General features: G+C 43.1%; 2 protein-coding genes across 3 annotated transcripts; both read left to right on the top strand.

Moving 5' to 3' along the window:
• The first annotated feature begins 1,696 nt into the window (after positions 1–1,696).
• On the top strand, positions 1,697–6,619 carry LOC142924218 (uncharacterized). The gene is made up of 5 exons (XM_076066088.1): positions 1,697–2,188; positions 4,155–4,260; positions 4,450–4,556; positions 4,952–5,124; positions 5,866–6,619. The coding sequence occupies exons 1-5, from the start codon at positions 2,071–2,073 to the stop codon at positions 6,142–6,144; spliced, it is 783 nt and encodes a 260-aa protein (XP_075922203.1). The 5' UTR covers positions 1,697–2,070; the 3' UTR covers positions 6,145–6,619.
• A 1,377-nt stretch (positions 6,620–7,996) lies between these two features.
• TTC19 (tetratricopeptide repeat domain 19) lies at positions 7,997–18,733 on the top strand. Of its 2 annotated transcripts, XM_032951597.2 has the most exons (11): positions 7,998–8,507; positions 9,062–9,153; positions 11,534–11,644; positions 12,235–12,273; positions 13,748–13,804; positions 13,942–14,003; positions 14,096–14,190; positions 14,313–14,467; positions 14,844–15,006; positions 15,558–15,752; positions 17,507–18,733. In XM_032951597.2, exons 1-10 carry the CDS (start codon positions 8,123–8,125, stop codon positions 15,701–15,703), a joined length of 1,305 nt encoding a protein of 434 aa, XP_032807488.1. In that variant the 5' UTR covers positions 7,998–8,122; the 3' UTR covers positions 15,704–15,752; positions 17,507–18,733. The 2 variants fall into 2 exon arrangements, with proteins under 2 accessions (XP_032807489.1, XP_032807488.1); XM_032951598.2 differs by lacking the exon at positions 17,507–18,733 and having other exon boundaries at positions 7,997–8,507; positions 14,844–15,011; positions 15,558–15,737.
• Positions 18,734–18,799: the final 66 nt, after the last annotated feature.

Genomic DNA, 18,799 nt, shown 5'->3' with positions numbered 1-18,799 from the left:
GTCATTTAAGGTTAGCTCTGGACATGTCTGCCGTATTTTTAATTGAGAGGGAGTAATTTTAGTTCCTGTGGTTAGTAATACTACACTGTTCTGTCATTTATCTGGGAAATCCTCAGTACCTCTACATTATTTTTAGGAGAGGGTTTCTGCATGTTTATTAATTATGGAGCATTGCGGATGGAAACTGAGGAATAGCACAAGAACATTGAATTTGTGAGATTTTAGAAAGCAGTCTTACCTGTCAGCAATGCCTTCTAAAAGGCAATGGGAGTGCCAGTTCTCAAGGAGTGGTTTACATGGGGCAAAGAAACAAGTTCCCAAAGAAACTCCACGCATACTTCGGGACAGCATTGAAAGGTCTGCGCAGACCGGTTCACCTCCCATTTTTGTACTGCTATCTGGCCACTTCCAAGCCCGAGGGGATTTGGAGGTTTCAGAAATCTCAGCATGCTCCACAAACTTAATTCCAAAGAGGTGGACCACAGGAATGTGCCACCACACCCGATATGCGGTCGCACATGGTGTCAAGTTCGCAGCCACGTGCTTTCTTGAAGCTTGTACAGACCAGTGCGGTGCGGTCAATGGCTGGGCAGGCACTTGTTAAGAACACGCCCCCCTCGGTGAGGCAGATGTGATCGCTGCCTCCCCTGGTGCTTTTTCATTGCAGTGTTATGACGAGACCAGCGAGCCTAAATATACATACGTGAAATAAGTTACCTGGACTATGGAAGGCGAGGACATGCAATGAAGGGGTCTACAAACATTACATTGGTGACAGAGAGAGATAGTAACAGGCGCAATCAGAGGGGGGAGGCTGAGCGCGTCGCTGCCTCACCTCTCGTCTCTCCCTGTATTTGCGGCGAAGCTCCGCAAATTGGGCGATTTTGACTCGAAAAAATTATTGGAATCATAGAAATTACATTTATAACAAGATCAGTGGAAAAATCTTATTTATTTTATTGTTTACTTTTCGTAACAGCTATGACTGCACGTCCCTGGTACAGACCACCCAGGCTTTACGCCCTATCAACTATTAATCATACACTAATGTGTGCATGTTCACTTGTGTAACAAATACATGCAATATTAATTTACATATTTTGTTACATCTACATAGAGGGTGTGTGGGGGTTAGGAAGGGGGTCTTGTGGTGGTGGAGAAGCGGCCTTGCCCCCACTACACCAACACACACACAGTCAAAACAACCCCCTTGATAAATTATAGCGTGTGGAGGCATGAACATTATTGATTGACAAAGGGTTGTCAATTATGATTACTGACGACCACTACATGATACAAGTACGTTCCATAAAGTGGCGTGTGATTATAGTGCTGAACCATAACGCCCTCGTTACATGGAGGAATCCAACATGTTCTGTTCTGATCTTTTCCGTGGTTCGAGAGCCGGAACAAGTATAGGGCAGTGCACACACACATGTGTGTTCACAACCAGCGGTGGTAATTCCACATTTCCATGACGGGGCAGAAGCAATCAATGGGATTGTCGCTCTTCGTCTGGTGACAGCTTGCCGCACTGATTGCCGCGCGGCGTCGTGATAACGAGTGATGATGCTCAACAAGACGATTACAGACATGTATAGTTGTTGACCTCTAGGGGGCACGAGAACACCACACGTTCCCCGCAACATCCGTGTGTGTGTGTCTGTGTATCAACATAGTTTCTGCACCACCACCACCCCCATAATAATAATACAAAACGTGACATCGGGAAACTCTTTAACAGACCCCGCCGCTCGGTGGCGACAAAACAGTCTCGTGGGAACGCACGCAACTCCGGTCACACTGTAACAACACGCGTTACATAACCATAATTAACGCGATAGAACGTTGTTTTGTTTCGTGTTTTTTAAACCAATATAACACGGGCAACCTTTGCTCGCCCAAGCCAAGCCACCGAGGAGCACAGCTCGCTGCCATCGGCCGCTCGCACAACAACAACAGCAGCTTCAGCAGCAGCAGGAGCAGGAAGTTTAATTAACATCGACAAGCTTTTTAGTTTGTGACTAATCTGAGTTTGGGTGAACCCTGAGAGACTTGAGGGCCCCAGACATGGGACCTGCTTACGGCGTTCTGCTGCTGCGCTGCGCCGGGGTGGACCTTGGGGTCCAATGGGCCCTGGGTCTGGTGGCAATCGCATTGCGCACAGAAGTCTTCTTTGATGCCGCAGGTGAGATGATAATGCTTAAAACTTTGCTTTGTTTTACAGACAACAATGCTTTGCTCCGGGGAATTATATTTGTAGTCTGTGCACGAGTCTTTTTTTTGTTTGGGTAAACCACCGCTTCAAAGTTATTAGGTTACCCATACCTGTCAGCTATTACAGACCAATTCAGACCTTAAAGGTCACCCAGTGTCTTTTACAAATGTCAAAGTTCATCCTGCAAAGTCTCATCACAAGGGAGAAACACAAACAAATCGACAAAATATTATTTCCCCCCCCCCCCAGTATTGAAACGGCTGTACGCCGTATGGCCCTGAAAACTCAATTTCCCTCTACAATAATTCAGGTAAACCGTATGGGTTAACAGGTATAAGTTAAATTTTGTCATGCGTGCCTTTTATAAGTCGTAGTGCCTTACGCCGGTAACCCCAAGCAAGCTTAGCTCGCAGCGTTTCGGACTATATCGAGTGAGATGTGAATCCCTTTGTTGGTAATCGCTTTGACATGGGATGATGGACCTAGCAGGGACAATGGAAGTGCTCTTGTATTTGCGTCGTCTTCTACAGAGGTGAACAAACTCGTGCGTTGTTGTGAAGCATTAATGGACAAAAGCATGTACATTTTCGCAGATTTAAGATATTTTAGTCCATCGCCCAATATTCGGCAAAATTCGTGGAAGCGCACCGCTACAGAATTTATTTGCTGGCAGGTTCATGATCACTTCCAATTTGTTGAGAATATTATCATCAGCCATGATCTATCCACTGCTGATGATGGCCGAGAATAATACTTTATGAAGATACATTTCTTGTTACTCCAGCGTGAATGTTGATCACCGAGTAGAGTTACTCTACCGTGTTTATTAATGTAGATGAGAGTTTATTGAGATTGAGACATGAGAGGGAGTAGGAGTGGAAGTTGTTTTGACCATACTTCACCACGATGGTCAATGCGGGTTGGTGAAGGTAAGAGGGCATTGACGTGGTAGTTTCTAAGTCCGGTATAACAATGGATTTTGCTTCACTACTGTATACCCAAAGTGTAGTAGCCGTGTAGCTTCTAACACATTCTGCATCCAAGAACACCCTATAAACAAATGGGCTGAGAGTTATACATCTATGTGTATAATGCATCTGGTCTCTAATCCGAACACTGCTTAGCTTCTGCGATTTGCCGGTATAATTCCGGATGATTTGGTCGTAGCTGGCGTGTATTAAAGGAAGACCTGTGGTTAAATAAAGAGGCCCACGAGCTGATCTGTAGGAGCTGTAATGCAGGAACATCCCAATATTTACGCAAACATACAAACACACCCGTACACATACACATGGACAGCTGCTATAACATTCTCAAGACTAATGAAAAGCCTAAATATTTGCAGCATAAAAATTAGGTTTTAAAATGTTTTATCAATTTTTCCTAACGTGAAGAAACTGAGTGAGTTCAACCAAAATACATAATACATTTTAAGCTTCAACACATGAGAAATCCCACAACACCTCGTGGGATGGAGAACCTATGATCTGGGCCCATACAACCCATGACTTAATTTCATACGGGCCTTGGGCACATAAAAGCGTCTCACTTCAAAACGACTCATCAACGATATTTATCCGCAAGCATCTTAGCTGCACAAATCGGGTATTAGAGGGGAATATGTTTGACCTGGCAACAATGTTTCTCATTTGAACACGCTCAGTCACTTACGTAAATGCGAGGACTTCATGCAATGACAAAAAAAAACAACTGATGTACTGTATGTGTTAATGTGGTTGTCTGCCAAAGGTGTTTGAAAGTCCTATTTAGCCCTTGGTAATGAATAGGTGTCCCACCCCTGCATTAGCATGTACGTATGTCACATTCTTTTAAATGTCATTTAATGCACTATAATCTCTATGAACTCATTCCCCGTTGCTCCTCTTTAAATCCTTTTGCACTTATGCCCTGACATTGTGGATGCTGCTTTATCTAGGTTCTGGTACATTTCTGCTGCTTACGTACTTAAGCCGGAAATGGAGCAGCACCAAATTCCTGCGCCAGCAAATCCAGAGTGGTCTCGTGTCCGTCTGGGGACTCCGGTGGGTGCATTTGTTCGTATGTGATGTCACTTTATACAGGGAAATAAGGATAACTCTATTCTGCGTCTTCACATAAATAAAAGCATATTATAGTGCACCAGCCTCATTGAGAGGTGATTACACGCTTACTAGTGAATGTTGTACATGTTCAGTCATAAACTTAATACCACTGATGTTTCTTGTTTTAAGGCTGGGTATGTACCTGTTCCTGCGAATCCTCCGCGAGGGGAAGGACAGCCGTTTTGACAAGGTGCGAGACAAACCGTCCATCTTCTTCATGTTCTGGACATTGCAAGGTACCCAGCTGGGAATGTGTCCACCAGAAGTCAATGCAACATCGCATCAGACGACAACACCATATTCAGCACAGAACCTCAGTTTTTTTTTTGCTGCGTTATCTTGGACTTTGAGCAAATGGGCAGTGTCATTTAAAAAAGTATTACGGTTGTCTCCAAAAGTAACTTGACAATTCAGAGCCTTAATCGAGTGAAGCTTGATGAAGCATAAGAATAGCGTGTTTCTGCAATCTCTGGTCAGAGTCTAGCAATGTGAGTGTGCCAACACTTTTTCTGATGCGATCAGATAAGGCTGTAGCATAGTTAGCCTACAGACAAGTAACTAGGCATACCAGAACAACACCAAAGTATATAATGTTCTTACGCTGTCCGTTCCATCCATGGTCGTGGTCTAGCTGTGTGGGTGTTCGTGACGCTGCTGCCCACGCTCATCGTTAACATGAAGAAGCAAGACTCGCCGCTGACACTGCGCGACTATCTGGGTTGGGCTGTGTGGGTTCTCGGCTTCACCGTGGAGATGCTTGCCGATCACCAGAAGTCCATCTTCCGCAGCGACCCCAATAACGTTGTGCGTTTCTTTTCTCTCATGTCATCAAGGGTTGTTGTCAGTGTGTACATAGTACACAATCATTAGCATCCAATGTTGGGCCTATAGTGCAGGTGTGAGGAATATTTTTCCTTGAGGGCTAAAGATGAATTTTAGATACCTATGGCAGGCCACAAATTGACACACACCTTAGTGACTGCAAGAGGCCCTTGCAGTGACAGAATTGATTGAGGGTGCTATAATTAGAAACACAGTATGTTCAAGTGTAAAATATCCCTTCTAGTACCCAATTAGTGTGGTTAAGATGCTTGCAATGATCGATGAATATTGTTGAGGTGATTTTTTTTAAATATTAAATGAAAAGAAAAATAAGTTGTCATGTCATTGCAGAGACATTAAAAAAATTATAGGCCTCGTGGCACGACAGTGCGAAGCAAAGCCACATTTAATGTTTTGATTCCTTAATAACGCACAGCGCTTTTTCAATCTACTACTGGGATGATGGCCTCCCCAAACTGTGTTGGGCATGGCAGTTATTTGTTTACCTTACTTCACCACATTGGCCAATGCAGGGTGATGTAGGAGACCCAAGACGTTTAGCTGTGGCCAGCAATTGAATTAAGATCACTGGCATCATAGCACAATGTGCTAACCACTGCACCACCACTCCACCCCATAATTATTCAATCTTGATGCTTCAAAAGCCACATCACCTTATCGCATGTTGTTAACCTACAACTTTAATTTGAAAATTCCATGCAGGGAAAGTTCATCCAAAGCGGACTGTGGGCATACAGCCGACACCCCAACTACGTGGGTGAGATCCTGCAGTGGCTGGGCCTCTTCGTGTCAGCCTCGTCGGTGCTCTCCGGCTGGGAGTGGTTGAGTGCCGCATCGCCGCTGCTCGTGTGGCTGCTGTTGTCGCACGTGAGCGGCGTGCCCATCCTGGAGCGGCAGGCGATGCGGCGTTGGGGTCTCGATCCCGCATACCGCGCCTATGTGAAGCGCACGCCCGTGCTCTTCCCATTCAGCCCCTGGTGATGACAAGTTTCCAGCAACATCCCCACGGTTGTGGTGCCGTGGGCCATTGCCATGGGGAGGCACCCGCAGGGATAATTTTGTTTATGAATATAGTGATGAAAATACCCATCAATAAAGTGTCTTTTACGTTGCTCAACGATGATTATAAGTGGGCAAATATCATTCAGCATGACTGACTTGTGATCTAAAGACCAAAATATGACTGAACATGAAAATATGAAATTAACTAGTCTGAAAATGAAGACTAAGATAATTTAGAAACTTTAGTTGAAACTGCAGTGCATTAAGGATTGAGGATAGCAAAACAATTGTAATTGGCTATGTGTGGAAAAATATTTATAGAGTTCACTGATTGACATAACATCGGGGAGGTATTTGCGCACCCCTCAAACCAATATTTAATAACTAAGACTTTGAATTATTTTTTTACTGCGATAATAACTTAGTTGATGAAAATAAAAATGTTGCCGCGATATCCACGACTACTGTGTATTTTATAATTTGCCTCGGAAATGTATTTTATTGAGGTGGCCAGGTGGCTCAGTGGGCGAATACCATTTCAGAGCACTGAGCCAGCACGGTTGAGCTGGATTTAAATAGGCATCTGTGAAAAAGAGCTTTATACCTCATCGGATTCTTCCAGGATATATCAAGATTCGGATACAAATTTGGTGTGGGCTATTTAAAGCAGAATCTCGAGTGGAGTTAGTTGATGTTTTCAGTCTGTTCCCCCAAAACTGCCCGAACTTTAGTTTTTTTTTACTTTGGCTTTTTCCTGCTCCCAGGACTAAATATTTTAGTATTTATTTGCAGAATACGAACACCTGCATAGCAGGTACATGTGAGGAGTTGTGTGGATAAGAGGTAATTGAAGAGACCTCCGTAAGTAGTTATGTGATGTCATCTTCAGAGGCCATTCTCGGACAGAGTAATGCACCGCTCTCTGTCATTTCCTCGTATGCATTTATTTGTATCCTATCAAGATGCTGACAGTACATTTAGTGTATAGTAGTGAAAAATACATTCTACAATGAGTCGGTAATGTAAAATTGTCAAAACATTCTTGGTTCTTTCGGTAAAGTCACGTAGAAGGGAAACAATAAAATAATAAAAAAATATAAAACAATACAAATTCTCACGACGTTTCGACTGCAACGCAAGCAATCAAAATGTTGCTGACTTCACTCAATGCCCTCTCCAATTGACAATTTGTCTTTATCCTCTTAAAATATAAACCAGAGTTCATACGTAATAATTGCGCGCTGGTTTCGGGAGGCTCTCATCCAGCGGTAGATTGACACCTACAATTTCATAACGACAAATCTGTTGCCCTTATGTCACAGAATCTATTTTTAAAATATTTGATTTTATACTCTACGTGACTTTACCGAAAGAACCAAAGAGTATGAATCCCTGCAGTCACGAAAACTTCAGATCTAGATTTCACACCAGGTTGCGGTTGCACCCGACTTAAGAGCCGCATGGCTCACAGGGCTATACCTAATAAATGAAACTTGAAATTTATATTCTTGGTTCTTTATGGTAAAGTCACATAGAAGGGAAACAATGAAATAATAAAAATATAAAACAATACATTTTAAAACAATACAAAAATATAAAACAATAAATGTTGTTTTATATTTGTATTCTTTTATTGTTTCCCTTCTACGTGGTGACTTTACCGAAAGAACCAAGAATATTAATCCCTGCAGTTACGAAAGTTTTAAATCAAAATTTAAACTTGAAACTTGTCAAGAGATACCTTGGAGCTGCTCATGCGCTCTACCAAATACAATCTGGCCATTTAGCCCCGCCCCTCGGTGACTTAGCCAATCACATTCTCAAAATATCCTGAGCGTTACCTATGCGCGCTACCAAATACAATATACATACTCGCTGGTTCGAACCTCCGTTGACCTTACGAAATTGTCTCTACCGGATTTAATAATGAAAATTTAACGTACATGTCATTGACGCAATGTTCACGACGAGAGTTTTAGTAAGTTTGGCCTCCATCGCCGAGTGCGGGAGGCCGCGCTCCCTTTTGGTTTTGGCCGATCGAGTAGGCCTGAGCGGGAGCCTACGAACTTTCCTGAGCGCCCTGCCCGGCAGCTGCAGCGGCGCTCGTTCAAAGCCGCCCCCGCGACGAACTCGGACCCCGGGTCGCGTCGTCGTCTGCGCTGGGGAGTCGCAGGGAACGTTTGACTTGAAAGCTTCTTCCAGTGGTGGAGCTCAAGAGAATGTGAGGAATAATGGGTTCTGGTTAATTGGTCACACTAATAACAATAGGTGGAGATTTGATGGTGGTGGTGATGATGATGGCAAGGTCTTTAATGCGCCACTGCCCGTCGCTGCTGCGTTCGGTAAGAGACAACTTTCGTGGGATACTTTTTGTAGAAAAGCTTCGTGATTTAAGTTGCACTATTACTTTTCGTTCACCAACCTGCACCGATGAAGTATGGTCAAACAACTCCCCCCCCTTCGTGACCGGTTGCCGGTCATGACCGCTTGCTTTGACCGCACTGCGTCGAGACACTGTTACAGTAACGTCGATGCAAATTATAATGTAGACGTTATGCAAACGTTCACGTTTAGAAGAAGACGAAAAAAGCGATGTTAAATATCGATGTAAAGCTTTCGTGACTGCAGGGATTCATTCTCTTGGATCTTTCGGTAAAGTCACGTAGAAGGGAAATAATACAATAAAAATAAAACAATTTCTCACGACGTTTCCATTGCAACACAAAGCAATCGTCATCAGGTGTGAAAACTACAGAAAGAATTTTTTTTTAGCTGAAGTGGGAGAGATGCTGTGGTAAGGGGTTATACAAGTTAGAAGGAACCAAGAATACAATGTTAAATACGCAAGGCGTAATTTGCACTGTGCTGCTGGTGTTAATCCTTACACTTCTCACAGGTCTGTCATTCTTGTCAAAGTTCTGGGGCAACGAAGACGACGAAGAGAAGACGCCCGAGGAGAAAATCATTCATTTGCTTAAACAAGCAAAGGTACAATAACCGCACCGGTTTGCGCAACTTAAACCTTGATACAGTACACTTTGGTGTGCCGTTTCCATTTATGGTGGCAATGGATTAAGTAATACGTGGCCACATTTTGGGTTTATAAAAGGCGTTTATAAACGTTTATAAATGGAGAGATACTATCCAGTCGCGTTTTACTGTTTAATGGCTTGATTTGAGGCTATCGTGACTGCAGGAATCCATACTCTTTGGTTCTTTCGGTAAAGTCACGTAGAGTATAAAGTAAATCACGACGTTTCGGTCGCAACGCAAGCGTCCGTCATCAGGCGTAAGAAAGAGGAGACGATTGCTTGTGTTGCGATCGAAACGTAGTGATCGATTGTTTGTTCTACCTACGTGACTTTACCGATAGAACCAAAGAGTATGTTTAATGGCTGTGTTGATGTTTTGCGGTCACACACAAAAAAACAGCACGTTGTCAATCCACTGCTGGATAAAAAAAAATTCCCCACGCCGTGTTGAGATCATAGGATTTTAGTTCGCCATACTTCACCATGTTGGTGTGGCTCGAAGGGGGAGGCCCAAGAAGGAGATCTGTTATCGCACCTCCGATTAGCACGGTTGGCTACGTACGGTGCGAAAGAATGTCAACATACAATACATGAACATGCCTCGTCGCTGACAATATCCGTGGCCGGAATCGAACTCGGGTGGCCCGGTTTCTAAGCAATTTGCCACCGCTTCACCCCGGTTTTATCTCCCGGTGTCGCAGTTAAAATAATCGGCAAGTTTCTAAAATATCCCTGCCTCCGTGCAGCCATGGAGCTACGAAAGGGTACAACCACACAGCGTGTAGATCGGCATGTCGTGTATTGGTTGGGAGTGAAGTGCCAGTTCTCCCACCTCTTCAACGACGTCTCGTCGGTATGGAAGAGAAGGACAAAAATACACTCTAGAGCAGCGGTTCCCCAACCTTTGCGATTGTGCGGACCCCTCTTGAACTTCCAAACATTTCGCGGACCACCACATGCTACGAGTTGTTGTTTTTACACTCCGTTAGATATCTAAATCTACGGTAATCACAGACAAATAATATGCACTAGGAAATCATTTATAATGTAAACACCTTAAATTGTGAAAATCTTGTTCATTACCTAATATATTTTCGAAGCATAGCTGTACATGTGCGAGAACGTATTTATATTGAGTAACTTAATGAGATGGCTGGTGCTGTTTTCGCTCACTTAATAGACAGAAGTCGGGTACTTTTGTGTGAAGACCACCTTTAAATAGTTGTCATATTAAAATTATGTCGGGCTGTCTTGCTCTTTCGATGTCAGATGTGTGAGCACGTCATTATCAGCGCTCACAAAGCAGTTATAATTCAGTATTTTTTGTTTTACTCGGGGGGGACAGCAAAATGCTCGTGAAGCTGTACTTTGTGGCTTGGCAAGTGTTCCCTAAGGTCACATTTAACTTTGTCTGGAAGATCTAATTGCCGATGTGGCCAAACAACATCTGAAAATTTGGAAATGAATCGTAGTTTGATTGATCAAGTCGACGGGACCACAGATATAATTTCCTAATTATAGCTTCTATTTTGTCCTAAACTTGGAACAGTCGGGGCTTTTCTCTACAGTCATAGGTTGAGCCCATTTAGTTGGCTGAAAACATCTGTCAAGTATGCCAACTTAGCTAACCAAGGAAAATCACTGAAGCAATGTGAAAACTCAAACTTAGTCAAGTAGAAAAATCCTCATTTAGCCAGCCAACTCAAGTAGGTGTGCAAGTACCTTTTTTCTCGAGAAAACCAGCGGACTTCAGGTTGAAGAAATATGGAGTTGACAGTGATCACTACCCATCTCGTCACAGAGAGAAGGAAAATGTTCTTGAATTCAAAGGTCGAGCCTTGATGAAATATACTGATTCCTCCAAAACCGTCTGCAGGTCAGCAGGTATTTTCTTTTTAGCTAGAGTCACCCTGTGGATGCTGCAGTGGATGGATTTGCGAATGGTATCACAGTTTTAACACGGGTAACAACCCCACTGCATTGGCCTTTCAAAGCACAAGTGCTTATTCCAATACATGTTGATAAATCGATATCCATTATATTTCATAACTTCAAAAATAGCCTCTGCAGTTGCACGCATAGGGAACAATTTGTAAAAGAGGTCCTCATTCACCTCTCCATTGAGGATGTTATTTTTTTAATTTTCCGTGGTCCCCCTGAAGTAGCCTCTCGGACTACCAGGGGTGCACGGACCACAGGTTGGGAATGCTGCTTTAGGCTTTCTCGCGCTACTCCACGTGGAGGCCTTTCTGCCAGCAGTGACGTGAGCAGTAGCATTTCAGGGCTGCACTTTTACCATTCTGTATATGTGTGTACTTGTGTTTGTGCTGCCTCAGCTTTGTGTGCTGAAAAAGGATTTAAAGGGTGCAGAGAAGAAGCTGCACGAGGCACTGTTTATGGCTGAGGAGGAGAAGCACACGAATGCAATAATCTACACCTATGACCTGGTAAGCTGACTTCAGCTTTAACCACAGCCCTATCATGGTTGGATTTGACCAGCTCCAGACTGTAAAACCCACTTAAAGCACACAGACCTAGAGTCAAGTACATTAACACCGTTAGCTAAAATAACAATTACATTATAAATCCAGTTCATTATGAAAAACACAATTACAATTATAATTGACCCAAGGTGTGTAGCCCACACATGTCCCATGTGTATGCACCTTGGTTATTTTATCATGATCACAATTAACACTTCATTATTGTTATGCTGGGTATGGTAGCACATGCCTGTGATCAATTATTTTAAAGTTAGAGGTTGATAGATCACACAGATGAGAAACTCAAAAACCTGCAAGGTTGCCAAGAGATTATGGTGGAACAACAAGTGGGGTCCGTGATCTTGTTTCTTGATTTTTTAGTATTATTCCTCCCTTATTTGTGTGGGTTTCCTCCAGAAAATCCAGTTTTTTTTCCCACAAACAACTCTTTAGAAGTCCAACATCTCAATGCAGGACTCATCTGAGAAAAAGTTCTTCAGACTCAGTGAACATTTTCTGGATAAAGAAATATGATTTTTGTGTTTTGTGTGCAGATGGCCAATGTAGCTTTCCTCGCAGGAAAGCTGGACTCTGTGAGTACACGATTTTGCCATTGCACTAGAACATCGTGTCAATTAAGTTAATTAAGTATACATTCTTAAATATGTATAATGCTTCAATGCTTAATTTATGTATAACTAGCTTTACTACCCGGCTTCGCCCGAGACTTGGATTCTTGTCTTGGATTAATACACGGCCGACGTGGAGGGTGGGGGGGATGCGTGACGTCAGCAGGCACACTCCGTGACGCTGCCGCATGCGGGTGATGTCACCGCTCACTTGCCGTGCAAAATATATGCACTATTACGCCCCCCCCTCCCCCCAAATACAAAGTCTATTTTTATACTTTTTGCATTGTGTACAGTCTGGAAGCTACCCACATGCCAAATTTCAAACTTGTTGCATGTCGGGAAGTATGCTAAACATTTCGAACAGACAAACATATTCACAAATTTCACTTTCATATAAATAATATGCAAAATTCTGCTTTCAACATACTGAGCACATCACAACCTTGGTCCCTGCATACCTCACGAATTAAGGAAGCCCCATATGCCCCGTGGCATTTGAGATCCGCAGATTTTTATTTGGTTGTTCCTTTTATCCATAAAAATATTTTCACATGGGAACGTTATTTCAGCTGCAATGCACTCCTCTGGAACGTGCTTCAAGCAACTCTTCTATCAGCCACTATCTTCTCCCGATTTTAGGTCTAAACTAAAGATACAACTTTTCTCTCTATCCTTCCTTTAATTTGTGGTCCACGACTGCGAATGTAATATTTTATTATGTATCCATAATCTCTATACCTTTTCATAATCCACTATTCCGCACCTCCGATTAGCATGGCGGGCTAAGTACAGTCTGAAAGAAGCTCAAATGACATTTGTAAGCAAATCTATAATTCAAAAATAAACCTATAACATAAGTGCAGGTTGGAAAACCATGATTTTCAAGTACAAAAATGTAAAAGCATAGCCTCTGTGAAAATTAAAAAAGCAGGAAATACTGAGGGGTTTGTGTGTTAATTAAGTGGAGTAGACTTTATACTGGTAGGAACGAAGTTGTAAACTGAGTGTACCAGCCTGCAATAGATTAATGTGTCCGTCCGTCCGTCCCCTTTCAATACTTTAACGAAGTGAAATCTCGTGCTGTTGGGTGTAAAATCAGCAATAGACAGCGCAGAGACTTGTCCTACCAGCCCACCCTGCAGGGACCTGTTAAATTCGTATATTGCTCCCTAGGGATCAGTGTTTTACTTTAAATCGCTTCTAGTTTCTTTAGAAATCTGTTTTGCTTAGTTACTTATTTTGTGTAAATTATGATACATTTTCAGGTAGGTGTTCATATATTTTACTGTATTCTTACTAATTGTCCCTTACTCTGGGATATTTCCCACCCCTATATTAATGTATGATAAGGTTGTTTATAAAAGAAAGTTGGATTGAATGACTGGAATGTTTAAACAATATAAAAAACTGAAACACACGTTTTTGTTATTTTTAGGCTGAGACCTTGTTTAAAGCCACATTGGGTTTGATGCTGAGCTCTGGTGTTGAGAAGGTATCAAGTTGGATTACCTTAGACCACACACACACACCACAATGATGCCATTCATTTGCATTGATATTGGGCGATGTATTTACTATTCTCATCCACTACACATGGTAAGAAAGTGAATGTTGTTATTCTGCACTTAGGACAGTAATGCCGCCATTGAGATATCGCTGAAGCTTGCAGCCATCTACGCTATGCAGGGAAAGTGAGTACGATTTCTGAAAACACAGGCTTATGTGACATTTAAGTACCACCAGTGTCAATGGGTTTACATCTCTGATGTCTTTGTTACTGCAGGAATGAGCTTGCAGTACTTGGATATGAGTGGTGCGTGAAGTTGATGGAGGAAAAGCTTGTGCGACTGAAAGAAGTGACCGATGGGAGTTTATCAGGCACGTTGTGAATAGCAGCAGTTGGTGACTAAATATTAAGTGGATTTTGACCGCCCACACCCATCTTCCAGGCTTGCCACTGATGTGCTCATACCTGTGCCTTGGCTTGTGTGTGTGTACAGAGGAGTACAAGGCCAACACACGGCTGCTGCTGGGGATGACGCTCGACTCATTTGGGCGTTACCTCCGGGCCAACGGACACTGGGAGTTGGCGCGCCAGCAGTACGTCAAGGCCCTGGCCATTTCACATGAGGTGCAAGGGGATCAGCACCCACAGGTGACCAGTTTTGGTGTGGAGGACCTTTAAAAATTATTATTCTGTGTACAGTACAGCTTTTTTGTCAATCCACTGCTGGATGAGGGCCTCTCCATGCCGTGTGGGTCATGCAGGTGATTTGACCAGACTGAACGATACTGGTTAGTGCTGGTTAAGGAAGGGAGATAACATATATGGGAATGTGCAGTACAATTGTTCACCATAAGTAACATTTTCTAATTAGTTATTTAAATATGCTACGAATGTTCTTATTCTGTTCTAATATATTCACGTTGGGTTATGTATTACCCCTGATAATACGCATTTGTTAAAATCTGTAAAGCAATGCTGTCCACAGCTAAGACACTTGGATGTTACTTCTGCTGCTCCTACTCAGACAGTGGTGCTGATGAGTGACCTAGCCACCACCTTGGATGCACTGGGACGCTTCGCCGAGGCCGAGGAGTTGTCAGGGCGTGCATGCATCATCGCCGAGGAGACCGAGCATCCGGAGCAGCCCACTGTTTTCCTGAACCACGCCGGAGTCCTTCTTCACCAAGGCGCGGTAACAGGGCATGACGAGACATGACGCAAAAGGGTGGCACAACAGGGTAGGAATGGGGGATGTTTCAAAGATAGCCAGATGATGGTTGACAGATTCATTTATTTGACAGCTATTTGTCAATTCACTGTTGGATTAAGGCTTTCCCATGCCTTGTCAGTCAAAGGGGTTGTTTAATCATACCTCACCATGCTGGTTGGTGTTAGTCAAGGCGGGGAGCATAGATGTTTGAATATAGTACAGTAAAATGGATTTTGGTAGCCTTTTCTCTACTGCCGACCATGTAGTCCTACAACTTTTTTTTGCACGGCGGTCGCCAATCCAAGCACTATTCATGCTCAAGCCTGCTAAAATTCCAAGATCAGACGAGATTGGGCACATTCATTGTGATTTTACCATACAACTGAGACTTAGTTAAGGCTCCATTTTGGAAAAATTCCATTCCTATAGTTTACAAAAAAGAATTGCATCTCATTAATATCTAATGGCGATAAGCAATGTCAATATTGGTATGTTTTTGAAGTTATTTTCCTATTTTTCTGACTTCAGAAAACTACAGCCTGGCCAAGGCCATGTACATGAAGGCATTGCAGTTGGCGCAGAAGCAAAAGGATGCGATCACTGCTCAAGAGGTCAGAAAGGGCCTCGATGAACTGCAGAAAAGAAGAGCAAAAGCACAGATAGCAGCAGTGTGAGGACAGTGGCTGGGGAAGTGATTTATCAGCTGCATCTGAAGTCACAACAGTAAGTGGAGGAGACTGGGTGTGTTGTGTGTGCAACACTACAGACATTTTGAAAATTTTAAAATTCGTTGCACATTCATATCCTTTGCATTGTACGAATAAGGGCATTCCAAGTGTTATTTCAACACAAAACTTACTGTAAATGTTTAGTTTATTAAAATCTGAAAATATATTTGCTAATTGGTTCGTGTCATGTGCAGTATGGCATTTGCAAGTGCTGAAATTCTGTATCATTCTTAGCTAATGATGTATATTAAAACATCCAGTGCATTCAAAGTGTTTTTACTTTTTTATATATATTTACTAGCTTTACTACCCAGCTTCGCCCGATACTTGGATTCTTGTGTTGGATTAATACACAGCCTACGCGTTTGGTGGGGATGTGTGACGTCAGCAGGCACACTGCGTGACGCTGCCGCATGCGGGTGATATCACAGATGCTCACTTGCCGTGCAAAATATATCCATTATTGCACCCCCCCCAAAATACAAAAGTCTATTTTTATACGTTTTGCATTGTGTATTGTCTGGAAGCTACCCACATGCCAAATTTCAAGTTTGTTGCATGTTGGCAAGTATGCTAAACATTTCGAACAGACACACATTTTCACAAGTTTCCCTTTTATATATATAGATGATGTGAAGCATGGGGATGATGATGTCAATTATTATGAAATTATGCGAGATGAAGATGTGATGTGAATGATGATATGTATCCCCATGTACCATTGAAATTATTATAACATTACAGGTGTTATGATAATTAAATAATGTGAGAATGACATGCATGAAGGTGAAGTCAATGCTGATAAGATCCGTGATCAGCGTTATGGTGATGTCATAGGGATGATGAGATGCACGATGGTAATGGTAATGTTGGGTCATCATGATGATGTTAAATGGGTCTCAACCCACCACTCTGGCAAGCATCCTTGAGTTCAGCTCACCTTAGGGCAGGCAGTAGTCATCCACTTGATGAATGACGTATTCAAAGATGATAACCAATACAGTTATATAAACACAAGCCTGGGAAGGGTCAAACTAATACGAAATAAGTAAGCACTGTGTAACCACAATAATAAAAAATGTAAAAAAATCAAACTTAACATGTTAGGCAGTGTACTTTAGTGATATAGTTAATAACTAATGCAGGGAGATGGGTACTGCTCTATACTGTATTTATATTTTCGGAGGGCATAAACTAAAGGTGGCTGAGACTGCTGATATAAGGCGACAGCTACAATAACTTTGTGTATATGACATTTAATTTGTAATGATGATTTGAACAGGTTATATCACGATTTGGAGAGATAATGATGCATGGAGATGATACAATTCAATGCGTTAAAATATCAGGATGTGATGCATCTGGATGATGATTATGTGATGATGGGAATGTGATACGAGGCAATGCATTTAAGGTTTAAAATTATGCTATGATGCCCGGAGGGTTTAAGATTATATGGTTTAGTGGGATAATGATGTGATTTGTGGATGTGTGTCTTCTTCAAGACTTAAAATAAATTGTTAGAAAAAAATATATCCATCCCATACATGACCTTGAGGTGACTTTAATGCCAGGGATGGAGGCTGGAAATATGGAGATCATTCATAAGATCAATATTTAATATTGATGAATCGATGCATTCTGACACCTATTCTTAGCATGTTATGTATGGTGTATTGGCATAAAATGAACACTAATTAGCACAATCTCTGATTATACGTTGTCGGTTTCGATGGTGTCTGCATACAGCGAGGCTCGACCAACCCCGCCAAGGCCTCTGCAGCCTCTGGCGGCCCACCCCTTCCCGCGGTCACATTCCACGGCCTCTGCTCACAGGGAAGCTCCACCAACCCTTCTCGGGCCTCCGCCACTTCTGGCGGTCCGTCGTGTCTACCCAGGTCACACTCCATGGCCTCCAACCATCTGTGCTACAGGCGGGCATCTCCTATTCCTGCCAGCATGCCACCACTACCGCCAGCCACCATTGCTCATCCATCTTGGGCCTCCATCCCTGCCTGCCGGCACCTATGCTCATTGGCGCTCTGCTGTCTCTGGGTACTTAGTGCCAGTTTCTGAGCTCTCCTTTCAGGGCCGTGCCTGGTGCTTGCTCTTGACTGCGGTTTGCTTCCCTCTTTACATCTTGGGCTCGTCGTCTTCGCTTGACTTGGCCGACACTGGACTGCGCACTGCGGCCGTCTGGGCGCCATGCCTGCACATTGGGCTGCCTTTGGTGGTCGCTGGTCGACGCCTACGGCGACCACGAGCAGAGCTCTGCCATCATCCCGCCGCTGTGTCCCACCATCGCCAGCAGGTTTTTTTTTTCCGCCGCCAGCTACTAGCTCCGGCTTCTCCAAGCAATGCATCACCTGCTGCAGTGTCTTGCCACCTCCAGCTGCCTACTTGAAGGCTACCTATCCTACTCATCCACTGCTCCTGATCGGCATCCATCCTCATGCCAGTTCCCCTACCTTTGGGTCATTCCTACTGCATTTACTTTTCTCTTCACCCCGATCTTTCTTCACTCGGCAATACTTGCCAGCTTTGCCTCTTTCGCTGAAACCATAAACGTGGCTACAGAGGTAGCAGGATTACAGCCAGTAACTTCTTGCCTTCTCACTGCTTTCCTCACCACAATCATCACAACCACTACCCTGCACGGCAGGCATCACATTCGGCCGATTAAACATCCCTTTGATCTTTTCCTCATCACCGAACTATGGATCAGAGAGCGAACGCAACATAAAATCGGCTTGAGCAGCACACGTCACTAAGAAAGAATTACCAAGAGTCATTGCATTATACTTTACTGTACAAGGCTGAGAGCAAAAAACTCTGATCGCACTAAGGGAAGCCAATAAAGTACTAGGCTTTTACAGTACATTTTATCACAAAGAAAACCACAAGTAAAATGTATGATGTGATTTTATTAATTGTTTTGTGTTTCACGGTGAAATAAATCCGAGACATTAAACAACATCATGGTTACAGTCAGTTTTTTTATTGACATGGTTTGTATAGAGGAGCACGGGGCTGCACTGGTAG

The sequence above is a fragment of the Petromyzon marinus genome, chromosome 10, assembly GCF_048934315.1.
Source record: "Petromyzon marinus isolate PM22_M1 ecotype Great Lakes invasive population chromosome 10, UKy_Petmar_22M1.pri1.0, whole genome shotgun sequence".
In the NCBI taxonomy this organism is placed as follows: Eukaryota; Metazoa; Chordata; class Hyperoartia; order Petromyzontiformes; family Petromyzontidae; genus Petromyzon; species Petromyzon marinus.
This window is presented reverse-complemented; position numbering and strand designations above follow the sequence as displayed.

What these genes read in the sequence shown, in the direction of transcription:
- TTC19 (XM_032951597.2), top strand. Translation starts at nt 8,123, where the DNA reads ATGTTCACGACGAGAGTTTTAGTAAGTTTGGCCTCCATCGCCGAGTGC. An exon ending in GCCCGTCGCTGCTGCGTTCG is followed by an intron (nt 8,508 to 9,061) that starts GTAAGAGACAAC and finishes CACTTCTCACAG; the next exon opens with GTCTGTCATTCTTGTCAAAG. An exon ending in ATTTGCTTAAACAAGCAAAG is followed by an intron (nt 9,154 to 11,533) that starts GTACAATAACCG and finishes GTGCTGCCTCAG; the next exon opens with CTTTGTGTGCTGAAAAAGGA.
- LOC142924218 (XM_076066088.1), top strand. Translation starts at nt 2,071, where the DNA reads ATGGGACCTGCTTACGGCGTTCTGCTGCTGCGCTGCGCCGGGGTGGAC. An exon ending in GTGTCCGTCTGGGGACTCCG is followed by an intron (nt 4,261 to 4,449) that starts GTGGGTGCATTT and finishes TCTTGTTTTAAG; the next exon opens with GCTGGGTATGTACCTGTTCC. An exon ending in GCAGCGACCCCAATAACGTT is followed by an intron (nt 5,125 to 5,865) that starts GTGCGTTTCTTT and finishes AATTCCATGCAG; the next exon opens with GGAAAGTTCATCCAAAGCGG.